At 39.5% G+C, this 24,317-nt stretch overlaps 2 protein-coding genes and 1 long non-coding RNA gene across 3 annotated transcripts in view; 1 reads left to right on the top strand and 2 right to left on the bottom strand.

The window, feature by feature from the left end:
• The window catches only part of mapk8ip1a (mitogen-activated protein kinase 8 interacting protein 1a), a 43,102-nt gene extending 41,645 nt beyond the window's left edge, over positions 1-1,457 (bottom strand). Inside the window, exon 1 of the mRNA XM_023806145.2 lies at positions 1,304-1,457. Coding sequence (XP_023661913.1) covers positions 1,304-1,386 — 83 coding nt within the window. The 5' untranslated portion in view covers positions 1,387-1,457. The remainder of the gene's footprint in view (positions 1-1,303) is intronic.
• Positions 812-7,934, top strand: LOC111840870 (uncharacterized). The gene is made up of 5 exons (XR_002837534.2): positions 812-832; positions 980-1,106; positions 1,247-1,352; positions 4,707-4,897; positions 5,605-7,934. It is a non-coding gene; the product is annotated as an uncharacterized lncRNA (long non-coding RNA).
• On the bottom strand, positions 4,206-21,763 carry cry2 (cryptochrome circadian regulator 2). The gene is made up of 12 exons (XM_023806163.1): positions 21,429-21,763; positions 20,458-20,566; positions 19,662-19,804; positions 18,150-18,334; positions 13,585-13,673; positions 13,021-13,161; positions 12,573-12,884; positions 10,776-10,927; positions 8,267-8,469; positions 5,651-5,731; positions 5,090-5,234; positions 4,206-4,835 (listed from the first exon to the last, which is right to left on the bottom strand). The coding sequence occupies exons 1-11, from the start codon at positions 21,584-21,586 to the stop codon at positions 5,092-5,094; spliced, it is 1,716 nt and encodes a 571-aa protein (XP_023661931.1). The 5' UTR covers positions 21,587-21,763; the 3' UTR covers positions 4,206-4,835; positions 5,090-5,091.
• Between the last annotated feature and the right edge of the window lie 2,554 nt (positions 21,764-24,317).

The following is a 24,317-nucleotide window of genomic DNA, read 5'->3' as shown; positions in this document are numbered from 1 at the left end:
TATTCGCAAAAAGGGGAGGTCGCCCAAGATGGACAATCACTGGAAACTGGAGGGGGAGGTCCTCCAGTGCCTCTCCGTTGTCGTTTATTACTTGTGGCTGCCTGAGCGACCTAAGGCTGAGGTGCTGCATAGGAACTGTCTGGCACTGTACTGCCCCTGGCCGGACCCCCCTGCAACGGGGAATGCAGTGTGCCGGCCATAGTGAGAACACCAGTCTCTGTAGCATTTGTGGGACTTTGTGGTCACTGGGGACGACTGACCCCTTAGGTGGGTCCAGTGTGACGCCATGGGCTGGGCAGTAGAGACATAATCATTTACATACTAGCATGCCTTGTGCAGCATTTAAGTTGTAATATCATCAATAAATTAATGTATGTATTTGAGTATGTTGCAAATTGTAAGTGCTGTAACATTGTGCTGTAATGTAGTGTTTTTGGTTTGGTGTGGTTGTGTAGTGGTTAAGCTGAGTGACCGTGATGTGTCAGTTGTTAGCTGTCTGTAGCAGTGTTAATAAAGGCAAACACCTTGTTTTTATAGAGAGGGTGTCTGTTTTCCTTAAAGCATGACCCACAATGCAGACCTGGTTATGACAGTTTTGATGCAATAAGCTATGAAATGAATGCGGATATTTTCTGTAAGCTGACCAGTGCCACGGAGCATTTGATTTCTCTTTAGATGTATCAATACAGTATGAAAGTTTTCCAACCACTATTAATTCAATACACCGTATCTCGGTACCCGCAAGGTATTTAAACCATTTAAACGTTTGCTTCAAATATGTTGTCCCAACGTCTTTTAAAACTCAAAGGTACAATTATAGTAACAGATTCAGGTACCTGAATATGTAGCATGCGTATCAAATTTCACTTTATATCAAAACACAATATATAATTTCAGTAACCTTGTATTGAATCTTATTCTTACGTCTAGTTAATATTTATTTCAACATGCGACTATTAATGAAATTATATTGTTTCAGTGGGCTAATGCTATTCACCGTCTCCACCTAAGCGATCGGGCCAGGCTACGCCCTTCAATTTACATATGACAGAAAAGATGTCAACAAACAAACAATGTTTCTCAATGGATTCGTTCCACCACTTAGGGTATTATTGTGTTTTCTTAATTAATCTCGTTTGCAATGAAGGGGCTGAATAAAAGCCGTAGGCTGCTGATCTCAGTGATATCAACAAGCATTTAGCATCGCAGCGCACGCTTACAACCTGAGCGCTTGATCCCTTTCCAGCTGTAATCTTTCCGCACCCGGCGACAGTGAATAAATGCTCCAGAGAAAGCCGCTTACTTGAAATGGGGAGGAGATACAATGTGCAAGCCACTGAAGGGAGATCCAGGTGATGCCGGTGTGCGTTTGTCTCTATCCGCCATTTGCACCCTTATTCATCCATGCATGCGTTACCTCTGAGACAGCAGTAAGCTAATACTGCGATGTTGCGATATGGGCTGGGAGCCTGTGTGTGACTGGGGCGGGGTGCGGGCGGCTGGATGGATGTACTGTATCACGAAACGACCAGCAAGCGGGGGCGCGTCCCTGATTACCCCTAGTAATAGAAAAGCAGTTGTGCGTTTGACTTCATTCATTTCACTTCAGCACCGATATTGTTTTCATATTTAAAGATATACTTGTATAGATCATAAAAACGTTCGTATGAAATTCATGAGCTTAGTCTGCAGTGAACCTCGGTGTTCTGCAAATTAACTACGCTTATTTAACGTGTAATTGACATCATTACACGTTTGTACATATTTGGACGTACGCATAAAATAAATGTTGAATATTTCTAAATATTGATAACTTCGATAATTAAATGCTTATTTCCAGGGTTGGAATGTACCTACATGTACATACCGCACAGCAACATCATCATTAATTCATATCCCACTGACGTGTGGTATGGAACCATCTCCAACCTGCACAAGTCATCCAGCAAAGGGCTCCGTTGCAGGCAACACACCTTACAGGATGTAATGTTTTGGTGTCTTCAGCATGACACCATTTACTGTGTTCTAAGGTTATGAGCCTTGTCAGAGTGGCATGTATAATAGAGCATAACTACTTCACTTTGCAGCTGGAGCTGGCAGCATCATTTTCATATCCATATTTGACATCTTCACTACCGGACTAACATGGTGGTCTCACACCTCTAGGGTAGTAGGGTTGAACCTAGTCCCCAGCTGTGTGTGTGGAGTTTGCATGCTGTTTCTGTGTGTGTCTCATACTATCTCAAAACATGGTTAGATGATCCAGTGTCTCTAAATTGACTGTAAATATAGTGCATGCTGTGGTGGACTAGAATCATGTCCAGGGTATTCCCCAGCCTGGTGCATTATGGGATAGGCTCCAGCTTAAAACTGGAACTCTTTATTTCATAAGTTTTTATGGACACACACAGCTGGGGACTAGGTTGAACCCCACAACCCTGGAGATGTGGTGCTGTAGACTCACCGTTAGCAGCAGTATCATGGCTGTTATTTCAAACATCTCAAAGCCATACAGTGAAGGAGACACACTGATGTAGATCATGCGGCTTCAAGATATGTGTAAATGTAGCATCTTTTACATCTACAAAACCCTGACAGGAGGTTTGTGAAAGTTCTGGTTTAAAGATTACATTACATTTTAAGTATGGTTAAAATGTGATTACCAGCACAGAGCTCATTATCATTATCATTGCAGTGTATGGTGACCTGAGAGCTTGACCCATTTTCAGGTGTAATCTTTTTTGTGCTTTTTTTTTGCTTAATTACACAGAATTGATTTCCAAACAATCTATTGAGCCTCCCGGTGGTATTGCTTGAAAATTGCAGCTACTGGAACCTGACAAATATTGTTTTACTAGCTCACCTGACATTTAACATAGATAAGAACATACTGTAGATAAGAGAGGCACATTATAGTTACAGAAGCTCAATTTAAGAAAAAGAAAATTATACTTTACAAATAATGTAAAACAGATTTACAATACATTTCACAAGAGCATAAAAGCCCTCATGGATTAAAAATCATATTTTTAGAAATATAATTTTGTGGATATAGCATTCTTAAAGATTTCATGAAGCATGGGCCTTACTTGTTAGGGATGTCTGTTCATAATTGCTGCTCGTGGTGTTTCTAGGCCTGTGTTGAGTTTTGTAGGAACAAAGAGGCTTCATATTATAGTTAGCAGCACCTCAATTAAGTTAATATGTTTTGTATTTTGTGAAAATGCAATGCAGCACTTAAGTGGAAGAAGCATGTCTGCCTCTCGTGGGTGACTCACATTCTGCATCCCAAAACGCACATGATCATTGATGAAGAGCATGGTGCAACCCCCACAACCCCAGAAATGTTCTGAAACATCTAGGCAAATATGCTTGTTAAAATAATGTAAATTTAACCCAGTTGTGCCGGATCCAGAAGAACAGGGTTCAATTAATACTGGTGTACATGCCCATGCAGAAATTCATGTACAGTTTACTAAACATACAGTAATTTTAAACTTTGCTTGGAAGTTAAATGCATCTCCAGTATTATTTCCAGACAAATCTGTGTTATTTTTGTCAATGTTTCACCAGTCCTCACTTCCAGATCAGAAAAGATGTGCAAATAAGGCCCTGTATCTCAGTTTGCCTGGAAATGAGATCTTTGATGATCCAGCAGATAATGCTTTGTCTGACAGACTTACCCTGGCATCTGAGGAAGGTGGTGCCTTTTGATTACGGTGGTTAAAAAGGTTAGAGGGAGATTATTTTGTCTGAATACCACTGACACAAACTATAAATACTTTATGTGTATATTACTGGATTTTTGTGCATTTTTTTTGGTTGAGTGAAACATAATAATTTCTCACATACATTCTCTAGTGCCAGCTAGACATTTGTGATGTTAAACTGGGCTATAAACAGAAGTGACTATAACTTTTGATCAATTCAGAAATCAAATAAATGTTATTTTTTATAACACTACAAGAGTAAAATGAAATCAGACTTAAATCAGGATTAAAAGTCTTTCCTTGGAATGAGCATCTTGTGGCATTTTCTAATGACTTAGCAGCTACACATAGTCTAAACATAATTAAAAACATTTTCCAAATGTAGCTATTCCCCTCCTCAAAAAACCTAATGTAGTGGTCCTCTCTTGTTTTTAGGATCACAGATGTAATATACAGCTCCTCATTGACTACAACAATATGACACTTACAAAGCTGAAAAATGACTTCTTGTTTACTTTTCACATGATTAAATAATACTAAATTACATTTATGTAAGTCTATGCATCTAACACAATTTAGACTTTAGATCATTAAAAAAATGCAGATCAATGTGTGTTTTCTCATACTTCTTTGTATGCCATAAGTACAGATTATACAGAGAAATATTTTTATGCCTAAACTAAACTATTATGTGATGGCAGCACAGTCAATACAAACAGCAGAGACTGAATTTTGATTTAGGAAACTGGAGTGTTCTGGATTTATTGCTTAATGGAATGCCATGCTATGTTAAAGACAATCCAAACCACATGGATAACAGAGAAAGCGGGAAAAACCCACAAATAAGTACCGCCGCACTACTCAAACATTTTGTAAATGCAAGAGACATTCAGAAATGGCAGGCATGAGCATCTTCTGTAACCTTGTAGTCAGATTCTCGACCACCACGTTACTTTTATGCTGATCTTTGTGCTGTTGATTTGCATTCGTTTTTAGGACTGCTGCTGTCAAGAAGCATTTTCACACCTCAGGGAGCACAGGAGGGCAGCACAGGGCAGGAGAACATCAGGCAGACCCTGCGTGCCTCACGTCAGAAGGCTGCACTCCAGGTCCGGCCAGCGCCATCTGGGACACATAGCACATACGTCACACCACAGACTGCCACTAGCCGCAGGGAAGCTGAACTTGTAAGTTGTAAAATATTCCTGAGAAGAAAGATCAGAAATAGTAAAAATATGTTCAATTACTCATAGTTATTCAGAGTATTTAGGGACTCAGCCAGACACAGGGAGTCCTTATCTGCAGTGTTGGAAGCACCAATGCAGCTTAAGAGCCTGTGTAGTTCATATGAAGCATAAGCCAGTTCCAGTGGTACATACTGCTACTGCTGATCATCTGCACTCCCTTCTGCCGAGCTGATGCGCTGCACCTTGGGCTGTGTGCATGCAGCTGCTCTCTGCATCTCTGCTGGCCTCTCCCTCTTCCTCAGCAAAGCCTTTCTGCTAGGCTGAGCAGGACACACGTCTGTGACGGAAAACCCATTAGAACCAGCCCTGTTAAACCCAATCAACCAAATGTGTTTGCCATCAGCATTTTCAATGATGACCGCAAATAATTCAATATTTATCCATTTGGACAGCATCTTGTCCCCGTTCTGATGGAGTACATAATAGAAACTAATATTGTACTCTAAGGTGCACTATAATCATCATCATTATTAAAATTTATTTTAAAATACTGTTCTGAATTTAACTGAATACATCATTAATAATGAAGAACTTCTAGTTAATTTACATGCCCTCCATTCAAAATCATTTACTTTTCCTGTATTTAATTAGAATAGGGATAAGAGGTACTAGCTAAAGGCTAATCGACTTCTTTATTCTCCATCCAGGAGCGTCATCCCAGCACATAATCCAGACAGGACAGACCAGTTATACCATTGCTGCTGTGGGCACCCGAGTCCTCCATCGCTGGTGGTTCTACCTCCTCTTGAATAGTAGGAACAGTGGCCAGCAAGCCTGGAAGAACGAAGGGATGGACTTCAGCAACAAGAAACGTATTCATAGGGCAACAAAGTCAAAGGCTCCTGCCCCTACATTAATCAAAAAGTGTTTCGATAAAACTTAATTTATGGATATAAAGCACATTATTAGCATGATAAGGGAATGCCGCAATATAAAAAAGACTGTCATCTTGAAAACACAGATAAGTTATATTTTAATAGAATCCCTGCCCTTGTACCCATAGCCTCTAGGATAGGTTCTGGACTCCTGCGACCCTGCATAAGACAAGCGGGTACTGAAAATGGATGGATGAAAAACAAACTTAAAACATCATGTTATCACTTACAGCCTACAATTCCATCCAGTCCTGACTGAATGATGTTCAACACTAACGAGGTTCATACATCACCGCTGAATCTGACATGGTCTGCCTGGGTGAACTAAGCTTTCATAACTGTGGGCCACAGCTCCTTGAATATAATCACATTTTCAATGGATGAACATGTCCATTACTTCACTACATGTTATGTAAGTTTTTGCCATGGAAAGGCTGGGTAATAAGCAAGCTTCAAGTTGAATCAGCTTCCAAGCACAATATGAATCTAACAAGCTACTCTCCCAAAATGACAAATTCTACTGTTCACAGAAGGATGAAATTTAGGGGGGGGGGAGGTCACATTCATTTTTTTCCCCCAAACTGGGGCACACTGTTCCTGATTAGCTACTGAAGCACTTCAATTTGACTGCAGCCATAATGGAACCAAGCTGTTCTGCTAATCAAACACCTACCTCTTTAGCTTTCCATCTTAATAAAGACCTGTTTCTACATAATGGCATTATGCAAGTCAATCACGTCATATTAGAATCAACCTTATATAAAGGTTGAACGCATGGGACGGTGCCAGAAAATATTATGTGCTGCACGCACGCTGTGAAATGCTATGTAAGCTCACAGATGTGCATGGTCACAAGTGGGCAGGTGGTGTCACTACAGGATCTGAGTCGACTGTGGATGTGAGTAGCGGCATGCATGAGTGGTGCAAACCAAATACAAAAACAACTAAAAACCAACTAAAAAATCAACTAAACTAAAAGCAATCAAAACACAAAAAAAGTATGTGCCCGGTTCCTGCAAGAGGCTTTGCCAGTATCAATATAGAGGATTAAAGATAATCAACCATTTTATGAAAATTCACGCAAGTACATGAGATGGGCCTTAACTTTCTAGAATTGGTAAGGGTGCAGCTTTGGCAGATGGTCTAAAGTCCTTTATAGATTAATACTCGAAAACTACCATGGTTGACTCAGATTGTGCAGTGCATGCAAGACTCGCATACAGAGTTGATTCAGATCCTGCAGTGACAGGTGGTACAGATCGGGTAGTTACACCTTGGATGTGTGCTATGTTCACAAACAAATAAACTGACTTCCTAATAGACTGCTGTGCTGATTCACCAAATGATATCATGTGTCTCTACCACAGGGTCTCTTTCCTGCATGACGCATTTGAAAAACAATTCAACGTGAGCTATTGGCATGGCTCATGAAGAGGTTTTGTATGGATAAGCTAGTGACACGTTATTACTGGAGGTCAAAGTTTTATGTGAAGATTGGATATATTAGTAGGAGGACATAGAAGATCATAATCTCTATGATTTGCATAAAAAGTAGATCATGGATGTCTTCAATGTCAATCACAATATAAAATTATCAGATCACCCACCCCTTCCCTGGTCTATAGTTAATTACCCTCAAAGTTACTAACCAAACATGATGTAAAATGACTTGTTACAGGGATACTCAAAAGGATGACCACAAAACTATTCAACTAGAATGGTCGGTTGTTGGAATGACAGCATTGTATTCCCTGGACAACTGCATCATGCTGTCCATCTAATCCATACTTATCCCACACTTGCCAACCTGTACAATTTATGGAACATACTGGGTGCATCAACTGGAAATGTGTAAATCAGAATCAAGTATCAAAACTCATTACTCAATTTTGGGGAGACTTCAAAATTTCACCAGCTTTACTGTAGTTCCTCTCCGATACAATGACTGTGAAAAGTCCATATAATGCTTTTTGAGTTATCATCCTAACAAGCAAAGTATCTGCAGCAGCTGAGGACCGGTACCAAAACCATATGTATCCAGCAGACATTTTGTGCTAGAAAATCCGGCTTCTCAAATAATTGAGTGGAATACTAATCATCACACAAAAGAATGATTTGATGGCCTTAATTTTTATTAGATCTGAGTAGGAGTGAATGGGCACTAGATTCCCACACCCATTTAACAATGAAGTCAAATTTATTTATTAACTGCTAGAGGACCTTGGTGCAACATCTCATCTGAAGAACACAGCCTTCAGCTGTTATATGCTGGACCTTCATTTGGTCTAGAGGGAACAGTATTCCCTACTCACTGGACACAACTTCCAGCAGCAACTTTGATGTTCCTAGATGTGTCCTACTAAAAAAGTAGCCAAATCCTACAGGTATTTTAACGTAAATGTCAGAGGGTAATATGGCTTCTGTTACCACTTACTGAGTCCCTTGTAGCGTGAGAGCTGCTGGTAGACCTGCTTCATCCGTTCTATGTTGAGGCGGCTGCTCTCAGCATGGTTTATCATAGGCTTGGGGTAGTCCTTGCCCACCACGCAGTCAGCTGCTTTCTGCACTGTCTCTGGGGCATTCCAGGGCTCATAGATGTACCTATTCGGATAGTTCTTCAGCTTTGGTATATACCTCCTGCAAAGAAGCACAAAAATACAATTCAGCCGCAAAGCAAAAATGCAAACACGCAGATTTGCAACTGTTCAACAACACTTTAACGCACTAAAAGCTTGCAGCTCCACATAGAAATGAGCATGAGAACCCTGCCACTATCGTCTGCGCAATGATACGATTGGTTTGTGGAGTTCGGTAGAAGAGTATACAATAGTTCCTACATTATACTGCTCACTACAAAGTCTGTTGATTATCTTATCTTGTGATGATGTTCGGTAAGAGACATTGCTGTTGAATTTTTCTAATGTATTTGTTTAGCACTTTAATATTTTAATCTTTTTCCATGGCATCACTTTTAAGTTTGTGGTGATCTGTCTCACATTTTAATCAGTTCCAGGTTGGCACACATTCAGTGCCTCTGCAAAGTTTAAATAAGGTCGTAAGACCATTATTGAATCCAGTCCATCAGACATTTTGTGGTAGAAAATTCAGCTTCCCACGTAATCGCTGCAAAAAAACCCCCAAAAAAAACAAAAAACACAACCCTTTACTGATCCCTTTTGAGGAAATCCTCTTTTCGGCTACCCCATCTTGTGCTCCATGACACAGACACATGTATAGGTGAAAGCGAGCTTGGCAGCAAAGGGCAGTTACCTGCAGTGGTGCCCATGGAGCAGGGGGCTATGGGCCTTGCTCAAGGACCCACAGACATGACTATTCTGACGAGGCTGGGCTCAAACTGGCGACCTTCCAATCACAAGCACAGAGGCTTAGGAATGTCTATGAATGTTACTATTAGGAGTAACTCATGAAATGTTTTGTTTTTATGTTGCGACACCCGGGTGTATTTACAGTAAACTTCAGTACATGACTGGTCACACTACACACATACTTGATCATATGTATGAATTACATGGCGTTGAAGTTAAGACTTTAATCTGCAAAGAGTACCACCACACCACCAATGTGTTTCTGCCTAGTCAAACCACATCTCCTCTTTAAACGCTTCCATGACTTACCAAAACAATAGCATGTGGCATGCTCCACTAATCAAATTTAATAAGGAGAAGGATGTGTCAAATTTAAACAGATTACTAACTTTTGGGCATCACAATACGCATCTCATTAATATTTTGGGCATACTACCAATCTGCTAATTGAATTATGGGCAAAATAATGTCCATATACAGTAGTGCTGAAAAGCCAGCATCCGTTATCTAAAGCCCTGCAATGACATACAGTTTGTTGTTGTCAAAATAAAATGAACTTAAGTTAAAGTGTCAATTTGAGTTTCTGGAAGAAAATTAATCAGTTAGATTAATCGACCAATCAGTAAAACAGTGGATAAATTAATCCATAGAAAAAGTCATCAGCAGCAGTCCAGCTTGCAATACTGTAATCTGCAGTTATACTACTTAAGAGAATACAGTGATATACAATATACAATAAATGTAGTTGGTATGTTTTACAGGGTCCAAACTGATACAATTGTGGCACATGATTCATTCATATGTAGAATTTGTATTAACAGCGTAATGCAATAACAGGGGTATTTATGAATGAAGGCCTGCATATAACACAAGTCTGCCTCAAATAAATGCTGTTATTTATGTGGCTGAGGTACACTATGAGGAAATTTACTAAATTAGCTCATCCTCCCTACGTCTCCAAAGAAAAAGTGAATTGAATTGAAGTCGATTGAAGTTTCCTACAATAAATTTCACTGAATTCTCCATGATACATTTTGCCAACTGGCCACCGGGGAGGTTAGTGGGGGAAAAAAAAAGCGTAAACTTTTTTATAGAATATTCAAAAAAATCATCTTACGCCCCACAGTTTTAGAATCACTGACCTGTACAATGTTCCTGGGAAATTTCAAAAAGATCCACGGAATAAGTTTAGATGGCAGATGGCTGTGTTTTGGATCTGATCAAGTGTACATTTTTAGTTGTGGTTTGACAGCCATTTAATGTTTTTATGAAGAGTTAATGAGACCCATCAATGATCAAATAGGGTAAATTGCATATAAAATAAATGGATCGATCCTATTCACAAAAATAAGCCTCCAGTAATCTCATCCTTTTCTTCGCTGTTACTAAGTGCCATTGCTTCAATGTTGGTGTGATTTTTCTCAGAATTTGATCAAGTCCAGATCATCAACCTTACAACAAAAGATCTGTCAAATACTTTCGGAGTTACCACGCTAACAGGATCAAACATTTGTAACTACCCCCCATTTTTTTAGCCATCACTTACTCAAAATGTAATCAATTCTATTTTTTTGCATTTTATATTGTTTTGCTTCCACTAAGTGGTTCTGTTAATACCTGATGTACTCTCCACTGGGATCTGTTCTTCTTCCAAAGCCTACAGGGCAGTAACAGTGGAAGAACTGCTGGAAGAAGCCACTGCAGGACAGCCACATCCAGCTTCCCGCATTAATACTCCAGTCTGCATCCAGAAGCAGCTCCTCAAATACCTGGGGCAGAAAAAAGCTTCTAGCTCGAGTGCTTGCACATACTGTGTGGAGAATATGTAAAGGGCACTGAGACATTACTACTGATGGACAATGCAACTTACACTAAACTCTTGCAATGATAAACAGGTAACATTTTGAAAACATCAACATTTTCATTAATTTTATTTTGTACTGAGATCAACAAGCAAGTCACTTCTCCTCCAACACTCAAAGTTTCAGAATGTTTGATTCCTATATAAGAAATACCTCTATATTTGAGTATAAAAGTATCTCATGTTCAGGCAAACAACAGAACCACACAACTAGTGGAAAAAACTGTTCTCTTAAAGAAAACAAATCCAGGAGCTGGGTTTCCCATAAACAAAAAAAGAAATATAAAACACTGGGCTGACAAGTAATGCAATTCAGAATTCACCACTGGTATCATACCAATTGTACCTTTTTGTGGAAAATGAGAGATTGGTGGAACTCATAACTATAAATAACCTTGGTTTCCTGTGACATGGGCACATACACTGAGTGGCCTGTTCCTTTAAGCCAGTGTTTCCCAACACAGTCCTCGAGGAACCCTGGACAGTCCACGTTTTTGCTCCCTCTCAGCTCCTAGTACCTGTACCAGGTATTCGGTGTTCCTGATTGGCTGAGAGCTAGGAGGGAGCAAAAACGTGGACTGTCCGGGGTTCCTCGAGGACTGGGTTGGGAAACACTGCTTTAAACAGCAAAGCATTTGGCTACAACTGAATATATAAATGTAAAGCGTGCAGCTAAGAATAAGAATGGCTAAGGCATCTGATCTAAAAGGTACATTAAAGACTGCACCTTCAGGCTGTTTCTGGATTATAGCCTTTATATTTATCCTTGAAATAATGGCCACATGCCAAACAACCTCAGAAGCACCATAAAACTGGTGAAAATAACAGTTTACTTCTGAAAACAGCACCTTGTACTAAACGCATTCTGGTGAAATTCTATAAGTGCATCATCATACCCTTCTCTGGTCCTGACACTGCACCCCAAGAGCAAAATACAACATTTTGCCAAAGCTGCAGAGAAGGTCATCAGCTACCGCTTCCTCTCATTTATGTTTCTGCACATCTCCAGAACAATGAAGATCGTCATCAGACCCTCTGTTCAACAGAGTAACTTTGGGAAACACTACAGACCTATGTAGGCCATAGTCACCTTATATTTACATATTTCTTTCTGGTCAACAAGCAATCTTGGAGAACTTTCTGTGAGCCATTATCCTAAGCCTAACCTTAACCATTAACCTCCAATTACAGATGAGTTGCACTTACAGACTATATGGTCAGATAGATGTTTTCCTGCTTATTATCTACCAACAGACACCCATTAGTGCTTATAAATTTCCCCTGTACCCAATAAAGTAAAGAAGATCCAAGATACTGAACCCCAACACTGACAGACATCCTGAAATAGCTAGCTGAGAGGGATCTCCTCGCATAGTCAGCAGCTACTACTGTTTGCATTATATAATCATGAATCTAATCATCTGAACTTCAGGACAAGCCCCATTCTCAAAAGGTACAACACAGCACTCCTAGGACTTGATCCAGTAACCTTTAGTCTGGGAGACAATACCATTAACCAACAGAACATCGGTGAGAAATTCTCATGGCCGTACTCTCATTCCGCTCTCCCAGCTGAGCCACAGGTCTCCCCGTGTGAGGAAGCAGGCGACGGCATGCCGAGCCAGCGGGTGAATCCAGCCCTCCTGCCGCAGCTGCGTCATGATGGCGTCGATCCAGGGGAAGCCCGTGCGGCCCTCAGCCCACTTAGCGAGGGACTCGGGGTCATGGTCCCATGGTATCTGCACGCAGATGGGGTTCCCCTCCATCCGGTCAAAGTTTTGGTTGTTGGTAGCTGCCGTATAGAAGAATTCCCTCCAAAGCAGCTGACCAAAGAGCGAGAGCGGTGGATTAGGGTGCTTGCGTACCTTGAGGGGAGGGAAAGGAATATTCTGTTAGCATCCCTCTTGGAAACACTCGATGCTGCACTCCACTGGGGGAGGTGAGGCCATTACATATAGTAACATTTGAGAATCTGATCTACATAATGAAAGTCATTATTACCTTCAAATAGAGGTCCCGTAGTTCGTAATAGAACAGTCGAGATGACAAGCAGCCAAACCGTAGGTAAGGACTCAAACCAGTAGGACTGGCGATGAGGGAACAAACATTGATCTGGGGCCTTTCAAAATTTGCCACCCAAGCCTGAACAACCAAAAGGGGGAAAAACAGACTTAATCCATGGATTGAATCAGGTGAAGTGGTGGAATTTAAGTGGTTTTTATTTTGGTAAGTTACACTGGTCCGTTTGTATAAGGTGGTAAGAAGCGTGTTCTCACCAACGCTCCTCAGCCTGCAGGACTGGCTTAATGCACAGCTTGAGAAGCCACTGAGCTGTGCCAAAAACCCCATAAGAGGTGCCTCCCAAGAACTATAGAGGCTCTGACATATATATTTGCATTTTTAACATCATCGGGGCTTCCCAGTTGCCATTTTAATGACAATATTACTTTAAAAAAAAAAATTAAAAAATCAGTTGAAGCTTAATGTGGTTAAAGTAAATAAATATTTTCTGGTGTAATACCCACAATGCAATGCACACAAACAGAGACACACATGGCTATGCACCTTTCTGTCCAAATGCTTTTTAAGCCTGTCCAGAGCTTCCATTTCACCACCCTTCCACACTGCAGGGCTCAGTCTCTGTGTCTTAAACCCTGAAAAACAACAGAGGCAAGTGAATTCTCGTGAGGTTCGTGTTATGGGGTCAAAGGTACCATTGGTAGTGCTTGTAGGTTTAGGGCCAGGGTTTTTTTTTTTTTTTTTTTTTTTTAATGCAAAGTGATACTAGAAAGGGGGGAGGGCTGTTGGAATTCTCTGCCTGTCTGATCTGTACTCCTCACACACTCACCATCCGGTACAATTTCTAGAAATACTAGAACTGGAAATGTGAATTGTTTTTACCTGAATGCTCAGAGTCCTAATTGTGACATGTGACTCCAAAACTACACCTATTCATATATTGCAGGTTCCACCTATGTGCCAATTTGCAGAATATTTCCCCACCAATTAGGTGGTTACGTGTATTTCTATGTGAATGACTTTATGTCCATGTCTTAAAGTGTTACATTATTCTTTTTTTAATATGTCTCTTTATATTCTGTTTATTTCTTATTTGCACTAAGACTAATATTTTCGATGACAATAAGAATTATTACCGATTCACAAGTAGTATATAGGGGGCCCTGGACAGTTTTATTTTAAGCAATGTGTTAAATCGTGCAGTACTGAAATTATGGTCATGTAATCCCTAAAATCTGCAAATAAATTACTTGTTTTGTTTTTGCTTTTAATTTACTATTTTGAGCTCTCAGATTAATTCACTCTTTGTAATAAAACATGTCTCCCAATCCAAATTGGTCTTATTCTGCCTGACCTGGTAATTGTTCAAAGTTTCAACCAGTTCTGTGGCAGAAATGAGGCATTATGGTCATCTAATTCTTCATTGCAAGGAATGAACAACATTTAATAGTCATTCAGTTACCATTTACGTATACGTATATCAGGTAGTTTATGAATTAGGTAGTTGGAATTATTTTAACATTACTGTTCTGCTGTACATTACATTGTAAGACAGACACAACAAAACCAAAAATCTATAGTTCCCTTTACTATCAGAGCTTTCACTCTCATTGTATCCCCTAAATACCAGCTCCTGTCAACTGAAGATTTAAATCGCATCAATTAGCAGCTTTTTCAGAATGTCATTGTTTTTTTCCCAGTGTTGTTGTGTTTGTCTGAATGGAGATGCATACTTTCGCCTATCAAATAATAAGTCCTCACTACTTCGATCTTAAGAAATATGGGAGGTCAATATGGGAGGTCATAATGTATTATTTGCAAGTAATATATTTGTTGGAAATGCATAATGTGTACATGTTTAAGTTAATTTAATTTTTAATCGCATATTAAAATGCGGGTTTTTCCTCACTAACTTGAGAATTTTGAAGAAAAGTTACAACGAAATACTGTAGGCTGTTTTTTCTTGCATGAAGCAACTGACATTACCCAAACTTTTTCGGTATATTAAAATGTCATTTATTGCTCTGATTCGATCAGTTTAACTAATTTTCTCCACATAGGTAGCAAAAAAAAAAAAAAAACACACACACACAATACCAGATGAAGTGTTTTTAAAACTTTCAAGTATGTTGCATATAACCTACAACAAACAATCACTATATATGATAAAGTTGTATGCTTTTGTATTGCTCCCCCCCCCCCCAATTACTGTGACTCTAGCTCTACAGCCATGGCCAAAAGCTTTGAGAATGACACATATATTAATTTTCACAAAGTCTGCTGCCTCAGTTTTTATGATGGGAATTTGCATATACTCCAGAATGTTATGAAGAGTAATCAAATGAGTTGCAATTAATTGCAAAGTCCCTCTTTGCCATGACAATGAACTTAATCCCAAAAAAAACATTTCCACTGTATTTCAGCCCTGCCACAAAAGGACCTGCTGACATCATTTCAGTGATTCTCTCGTTAAAACAGGAGAGAGTGTTGATGAGGACAAGGCTGGAGATGTCACTCTGTCATGCTGATAGAGTTAGAATAGTAAACTGGGTGCTTTAAAAGGAGGGTGGTGCTTGAAATCATTGTTCTTCCTCGATCTGTTAACCATGGTTACCTGCAAGGAAACATGTGCAGGTATCATTGCTTTGCACAAAAAGGGCTTCACAGGCAAGGATATTGCTGTTAGGAAGATTGCACCTACATCAACAATTTATCGGATCATCAAGGACTTCAAGGAGAGAGGTGCAATTGTTGTGAAGGCATTAGGGCGCCCAAGAAAGTCCAGCAAGAGCCAGGACCGTCTCCTAAAGTTGATTCCGCTGCGTGATTCGGGAACCACCAGTGCAGAGCTTGCTCAGGAATGGCAGCAGGCAGATGTGAGTGCATCTGCATGGACAGTGAGGCGAAGATTTTTGGAGGATGGCCTGGTGTCAAGAAGGACAGCAAAGAAGCCTCTTCTCTCCAAGAAAAACATCAAGGACAGACTGATATTCTGCAAAAGGTACAGGGATTGGACTGCTGAGGACTGGGGTAAAGTCGTTTTCTCTGATCAATCCCCTTTTCGATTGTTTGGGGCATCCAGAAAAAAGATTATCTGGAGAAGAAAAGGTGAGCGCTACCATCAGTCCTGTGCCATGCCAGTAAAGCATCCTGAGACCATTCACATGGGGGGTTGCTTCTTACCCAAGGGAGTGGTCTCACTCACGATTTTGCCTAAGAACACAGCCATGAATAAAGAATGATACCAAAACATCCTCTGAGAGAAACTTCTCTCAACCATCCAAGAACAGTTTGGTGACCAACAATGCCTTTTCCAGCATGATGGAGCACCGTGCCATAAGGCAAAAGTGATAACTAAGTGGCTCAGGGAACAGAACATTGACATTTTGGAAACTCCCCAGTCTTTAACTCCATTCAGAACTTGTGGTCAATCCTCAAAAGGCGGGTGGACAAACAAAAACCCACAAATTCTGACAAATTCCAAGAATTGATTATGTAAGATTGGGCTGCCATCAGTCATGATTCAGCACAGAAGTTGATTGACAGTATGCCAGGGCCAATTGAAGAGGTTTTGGAAAAATAAGGGCCAACGCTGCAAATATTGACTCTGCATAAACTTAATGCAATTGTCAATAAAAGCCTTTTTTCACTTATGAAATGCATGTAATTATACTTCAGTTTACCATGATACATCTTAAAAAAATGATCTACAAACACTGAAGCAACAAAACTTTGAAAACCAATACTTATGTCATTCTCAAGACGTTTGGCCACGACTGCAGATTTGTTAAAATATTTCTGTTGTTTGCTACAAAAAAAGGTAATATGACACTGATTCACTACACCAGAAGCAAAAATTGGCCATTAAAACCAGGGGTCCAAACCACTAGTTCATCTGGACCCAGCTGGTAATGTACCTTATGAATCAAAATGGTTAGCGTAAAAAGGTTTAAAGTGGTTTGAAGTACAAGAATACAATGTAGAACCACCAAAATTTCCGCAAACACATAACTCATCATAATTCCCGCCCCCCATGACAGAAAGTCGAAACAATTAAGACTGTTAAACCAGTCTTTACATTAAGTTCCCATAAATGACAAATATTGTCCAGATTGAAAGTCATTGTTAATTCAGTAAATTTCATGAAATGTTGTTTTGATACAGAAATTGTTCTGGACCTATGACAAAAATCTGATGTGGACCTTAAAACAAAAAGTTTGAGAGTCCCTGGTTTACACAATAAAAGTTGTACAATTAAAGAAAACGAAAGAAAATGTTCCAGTTATGAGTTTGTGAGAATGACCCATTATACCTAATATATAATTATAAAACCCTTTGTCTTAATTCTACATTCATTTAGGGATTGATTGTATAAATATCCATGGCTGTAAGTTTTGATGTAAATTTTAATTATATCATGATTAATAACAAAAAACTGATTAATTAGTTATTTTTCATACAATTCATTATTTACATAAGTATATACACGCACGCACGCACACACACACACACACACACACACACACACACACACACAAAGCCTGCTGCAGAATGTCTAGCACACGTGTTTGTCTCATCTGGCTGCACGTTTTGTAGCATGGTGAGCTCCCACAGACTACCACTAGATGGCAGCACTTTGCGTACCACACGCACAAACACAGGTGACAGAGAAGCTTGGCATCAGAGTGCGAGGTCAAGAAATGTGTCTGTTGCCCCTAGAGCACTTTGTGCGACTTGTCTTAAGGTAATTAGGTTCATCAGATCTGTGCCTGTTCTTTCATGTGTCACCACTGAGGTAGTGAGAATACCTGACGTGTACAGTATGTGAAAGGAGTCAGGCCCTAACCTCTGTGCCTCTCAACTAAAGACCACAGTGAACAGGACATTAAAAACTAATTTAAATTAGCCACAGATATTCACTTCTTATATTAATATATGATCTGAATAGTAGTAGCTCAGCTGGTACTTCAGGTACAAGAAAGTAGTATTGTTAGGTGTGATCATTTTGCAGAGTTTCTATAGGGTGCCAAAAATAAATCAAGGATTGTAGTGGTACTGTGTGCTATAGATAACTCACATGGTGGATAAAGAGATTAACACTGATTCCTCACCTAACTCCTCCAGGGAGGGAACCCCAAACCGCTCGTCATGGTTGACCAACACATCTGTCCAACAGCTGTCCATCTGCTGCCGAGTTACGGTCGGCAGGGGTTTCTTGGGCAGCTCCAGACGGTTAACAATCGCCTGGAACCGTTTGAAGGTGAGGGGAGGGCTGTTGTTGTTCAGTTCAATAATTCTGCACAACAATAAAACAAGAAAACATTTTAATGTTTTAATTGGAAGCAGCCTGTGAAAAGGAAAAATAAGGAGAAATTTCTAATGTAGGTGTTAAGGAAAGTAATACGACGCAAGGAACGACAACAGCTGCTTTTTAATTAGCCTAAAAACATTTGAAAATGGACTCGTGCAACACTGTACTTTGATGCACATTTTTAGATGTAAAATACAATTCATACAATATTTGTAATACTCAATCCAGTTGACAGATAGTACTAAAACCAGTCTCAGGCTATTGCTGTAATTTTACTACAAGTTAGAGGAATGCAGATAAACAAGAAAGCATTTAGAAATTCAGTAGTATATTCTAGAAAATGTAAGGACATGCCTTAAGGACTGCTCCTAATCCTGCCCACAACACAGAGATCAACGGCTGAAGCTTACACAACAGCATCTATAATCAGGGACTGATTTACTCCAACGGTTAGATCATTTCCTGCCAGTTCTCGTCATGTCATGAGGCGGCCATGTGCCTGCTGCAGAATGTCTAAGCACACGTGTCTGTAGTGGTGACTGAGACCATTTCTCCTCCCACCTGGCTGCACATGTTTTGTAGTGTGATGGGCTCCCCCAGACTACCACTAGATGGCAGCACTTTGTGTGGCACATTTTCCAAGACAAGCGAGATTCTGTCCCAGCAGAGTCTGTAACAGGGCTATTTACTTTGGGTCAAACCTAGGAATGCATATTAAGCTCTCACCATATTTATGCACCTCCCAGACTGTGCACATTTCAGACACAGCATGACAAGTTTGCAAGGCACTAAATCCCGAACAATAATTCAAAGCATGACTTGGTAAATACTACCTTATTCTTCCACACAACTTCAAATATGTCACATGAAAAAAAATCCAAAACAACTTATTCAAACTGGGTTCCACTTTAGTGAGTTTTACCACTTTTGATTTTAGGATAATAATTAAATACACTGATTGTCTTGAAACAGTATGCAGAATAACCTGCTGCCAAGTTTTCTGAACACTGTATTCCTATTAGCTCTAGTGTTTAGCTGCATTTTGTCAGTGTGGAGTGGACGACGTTTTGCTTCTAATATTAATGAATGCAAACATGTTTGCTAGTCATTATAATGCTGTTTGATGAACAGTACGATTTATCGAGAACATTAATCATTTCAGCATTTCCTAATGTAATCTGATCACAACAAGCAAGCTAAATTTTATTCAATTGTATGAGATCAAGATCTGACACAGGCAATACATATTTAATCCACAGGGTTTGGATATATTTAGCATTTCTTAGCTGGAAATAGTGTGAAACCTTCTTACTTGTCCAGGTTATACAGTGTATGCGAGTTCCTCACAACAGTCTCTATTCCGAACTCTTTTGCCATTTTAATAATCATAGCATCCCGCTCTTTTCCATATGGTTCAGAGTCATATTCAAAGGTCAGACGGGTGACATTCCACTCCTAAAGATGGATGAGAGAGAGACGTCATACCATAGAGAGGTTACCATGGCACAAAGGGGAAAATGAGGGCACAGCATTGGCTCAATGACAAAGGTAAAGGAGCGAAAGCATGTAAAACATTAGAAAATACCAGTTCTTTCCAGGCCACAGTTAAGACTGAAACTGGGATGCTAGCTCTTGCTAATATACCAAGTGTTTTACCATGTACTTACCAACAAAAAAAGTTTAACGAAACTTCATTTTTTAAATATTTGCTATGTTTCTACAGTGAGTCAATCTAAACCAAATTCATTACAGTAATATTCTATAAGTGTATGAGTGGCATCCTCTACACCACTAGTACATGTGCATATACTTTCAGCAGAACAGTAAGGAAGACTGAAATGTACGCATTAGACAAGCTCCAAAATCCAAGAGCATCATTACACCTGCTAAAACCGAGGTCTGATTTACAGCAATGATTAAATAAACCTCTGGTTTAGTAGTTCAGGAATTCAGTGGTTTTATTTCACTGTATGTGTTTGCTATATCAATAGCACATAGAAATTGTTCAACCGGAAGACTTACAGAACAACACACCTATGAGAAGTTAAAAAAAAAAAAAAAAAAAAAAACTACAACTGAAGCTAAATATTCAGCAGATTTTTACTGACCTTGAACAAACGTGGAAATACATCAGCAGGTTGCCCACGAACCACAAAGAGCCTTGAATTCAACTTTCGCAGGCTTGTATCTAAGTCCTCCAGAGATTCAAGTAAAAACCTGCAAGGTGAAAATAGTTTATGCATGTTAATCTGACATTTGCTCATATGGGTGCAGTATGGGTTAACATCTAAAGACAGGAAGAATTAGCCTCATCCAAAACATCTGATTACATCAGATATTAATTAACCCCTATATTATTTTTATTTGGTGAAAATACGAGCTTTTTATCAACAATTGTCTGGACACCAAAACAATTAAGTTGCTCGGTTGAATATTAACGGCTCCAAAAATAATAATATAAAAAATAGATTATACACATTTTAAAAACTTAAAACAAGAGCTAAAGCAGGGTCAGGTGCAACTACTGTACTGTATATGGATAGTAAAATCATGTGAGTGAAACTGAATACTTAAGTTTGATGTAGTTGCATAAAATGCAAGTCACCGGGTGGGCGTGTTCGCTAGGAGGATAACAAGCTAATGAGGTGCAAAACGCAAAAATAATACTACATAACTGATGCAGGACAGAAAGAAAACGAATAATAATAAAATAAAAATAAAATAAATAATAATAATAATAATAATAATTAAGTGCAATGAAATAAGACATTCAAGTCCATCAGAAACAAATTTCAGTATTTACTATTTCCTTCAATGTTACAAATTACAATGCAAATTGTCATGAACATTATCAAAATCAATAAGAAAGTAAAGAAATATATGGATCTGCTTAGTTATTAGGTAAATGAGAATGTTCAGCTAAAAACCTTATTCAGGATTGGGACACTGACAGGGCATGTTAGCCAGCCATCGAGCCGACAGAATTTGTAGCAAGAAAGGAACGTGATGGTGGCCAATGCACACGCACACACTGCAGAAGCAAGCACTATGTATCTGAAACGTGATTCACATCACTGACCTGCATCTGTTGATACCAACGTTGGCAGAACCCGCAAACCATGGATCCAGTATATAAACACACCGCACAGTATCTGCACCGTTCAAAGCTTCCTGTAAAGCCGGATTATCGTGAAGCCTCAGCCCTTTCCGGAACCAATGCACAGAATTGACGACCATGATGCCAGTTTTTTTGGACGGGAATGATGCCTTTTATCTTGCGGTAGTTACAGTATAAGCGAAGTCACTCCATGTCACTTCCCAGACCAGCAGACACATCGGCTCCTCCGTACCTGCTCGGATTTTAAGCCTGGCCAGTAAATGGTGAAAATGATTCCGGGACCATCTCCTGCAGCTCCTATTGGCAAATCCGTAACACGTGAAACAGCATTACAATAAGTGCTGCTCGCAGTCGCTCGTGATTGGCTACATGGCACGTGTTGGCCAGTCCCCCAACGTTTCTCGGGTGCGTAGCTAGAATAAATTAGGAATGGAAAATGCATCTTCTAGTCATTTTCACAATAACATCGATCGTCACTTTTAAAGCAAAACGATTATTTTTCATTGTAGTATTTCGGAAATTTATAAATTAATGTGAATGTTCAAAATTCACCATACAACCCAGTACAAAAAATTGGAAACAATCAAATGTTTATTTTTTTATTGCATACAGACTAACCGTGACCTAAGGCATTTAAAGAGTTTATTTTTAAAGAATCTCTACATTATGTTTATACACTCACCTAAAGGATTATTAGGAACACCATACTAATACGGTGTTTGACCCCCTTTCGCCTTCAGAACTGCCTTATTACTACGTGGCATTGATTCAACAAGGTGCTGAAAGCATTCTTTAGAAATGTTGGCCCATATTGATAGGATAGCATCTTGCAGTTGATGGAGATTTGTGGGATGCACATCCAGGGCACGAAGCTCCCGTTCCACCACATCCCAAAGATGCTCTATTGGGTTGAGATCTGGTGACTGTGGGGGCCATTGTAGTACAGTGAACTCATTGTCATGTTCAAGAAACCAATTTGAAATGATTCGAGCTTTGTGAAATGGTGCATTATCCTGCTGGAAGTAGCCATCAGAGGATGGGTACATGGTGGTCATAAAGGGATGGACATGGTCAGAAACAATGCTCAGGTAGGCCGTGGCATTTAAACGATGCCCAATTGGCACTAAGGGGCCTAAAGTGTGCCAAGAAAACATCCCCCACACCTTTACACCACCACCACCAGCCTGCACAGTGGTAACAAGGCATGATGGATCCATGTTCTCATTCTGTTTACACCAAATTCTGACTCTACCATTTGAATGTCTCAACAGAAATCGAGACTCATCAGACCAGGCAACATTTTTCCAGTCTTCAACTGTCCAATTTTGGTGAGCTCATGCAAATTGTAGCCTCTTTTTCCTATTTGTAGTGGAGATGAGTGGTACCCGGTGGGGTCTTCTGCTGTTGTAGCCCATCCGCCTCAAGGTTGTGCGTGTTGTGGCTTCACAAATGCTTTGCTGCATACCTCGGTTGTAACGAGTGGTTATTTCAGTCAAAGTTGCTCTTCTATCAGCTTGAAGCAGTCGGCCCATTCTCCTCTGACCTCTAGCATCAACAAGGCATTTTTGCCCACAGGACTGCCGCATACTGGATGTTTTTCCCTTTGCACACCATTCTTTGTAAACCATAGAAATGGTTGTGCGTGAAAATCCCAGTAACTGAGCAGATTGTGAAATACTCAGACCGGCCCGTCTGGCACCAACAACCACGCCACGCTCAAAATTGCTTAAATCACCTTTCTTTCCCATTCTGACATTCAGTTTGGAGTTCAGGAGATTGTCTTGACCAGGACCACACCCCTAAATGCATTGAAGCAACTGCCATGTGATTGGTTGATTAGATAATTGCATTAATGAGAAATTGAACAGGTGTTCCTAATAATCCTTTAGGTGAGTGTAAATAGTATAATTAGTAATTTCTCAATCTAGAGCTGTGTAGTACACCTTGTATTCTGTTTGTTAATCGACACTAACAGAAATATAACACAGGTTTCGACAATATACGGCTCAAACAGAAAAACAAATTTTAAAACACATTTGCAGAAATATGTTCACCATCTCGTTCTAATGCAATAAGAAATAGGATCAATAAATACAACTTACTGGAAATTTGAAAATCTTTCAATACTATACAGCATATTGATTGTCATTATTAAATTAACTGAATAGTATTCATAATTTAAACAATAGAGATTATATATATAAAGAAAATCTTAAAATAAAAAGGAATGGAGTGAAAGACCACAGCTTTTTGTGAGAACCAGCAAGGATATAAAAGTCCTAATAAATGTTAAACTGCTCCATCTAGTGGTGTTTTCTATATATTTTTCACATCCTGCAGTTAAATTCAGTGGTACCTCAGTTCTCGAACTTATTAGAAGTCGATTGTGAATTTCTTAAAAGTCGAATCAACCAGTTAAAAAAAAATTAGCTAGAACTCGATCTGAATCTCAGAAGTCAAACCGTGAAGGGAAATGAGTCACGCAGCACGTCTCTCAGCGGAAACAAAGGGTAAAGCTTCAGTCTCAGCCTCGCATTCGCTGTGGTAACATCGTGCATGTTTACACTAGCTGAATATATATAGACAGTAAAAATACATTTAGACAATGACAGACAATAACAGTAATTATTATTATATAATAAAATACATTTAAAAATAAAATTTCTTATTAATTTAATATTAATAATAAACCATTAATACATTTAATTATAATAATATTATCGTGCAGAGCGGGGACGGAACGGAGACAAAGGCGCAGACGTCAGGGTATCGGGGAATACAGGGTTTAATTACAGGTAAGTCAGGCAAAACGCAGACGGACAATACAATGACCGAACTGGAGAAACAAAC

Source organism: Paramormyrops kingsleyae, chromosome 11 (genome assembly GCF_048594095.1).
Source record: "Paramormyrops kingsleyae isolate MSU_618 chromosome 11, PKINGS_0.4, whole genome shotgun sequence".
Taxonomy (NCBI): domain Eukaryota; kingdom Metazoa; phylum Chordata; class Actinopteri; order Osteoglossiformes; family Mormyridae; genus Paramormyrops; species Paramormyrops kingsleyae.
This window is presented reverse-complemented; position numbering and strand designations above follow the sequence as displayed.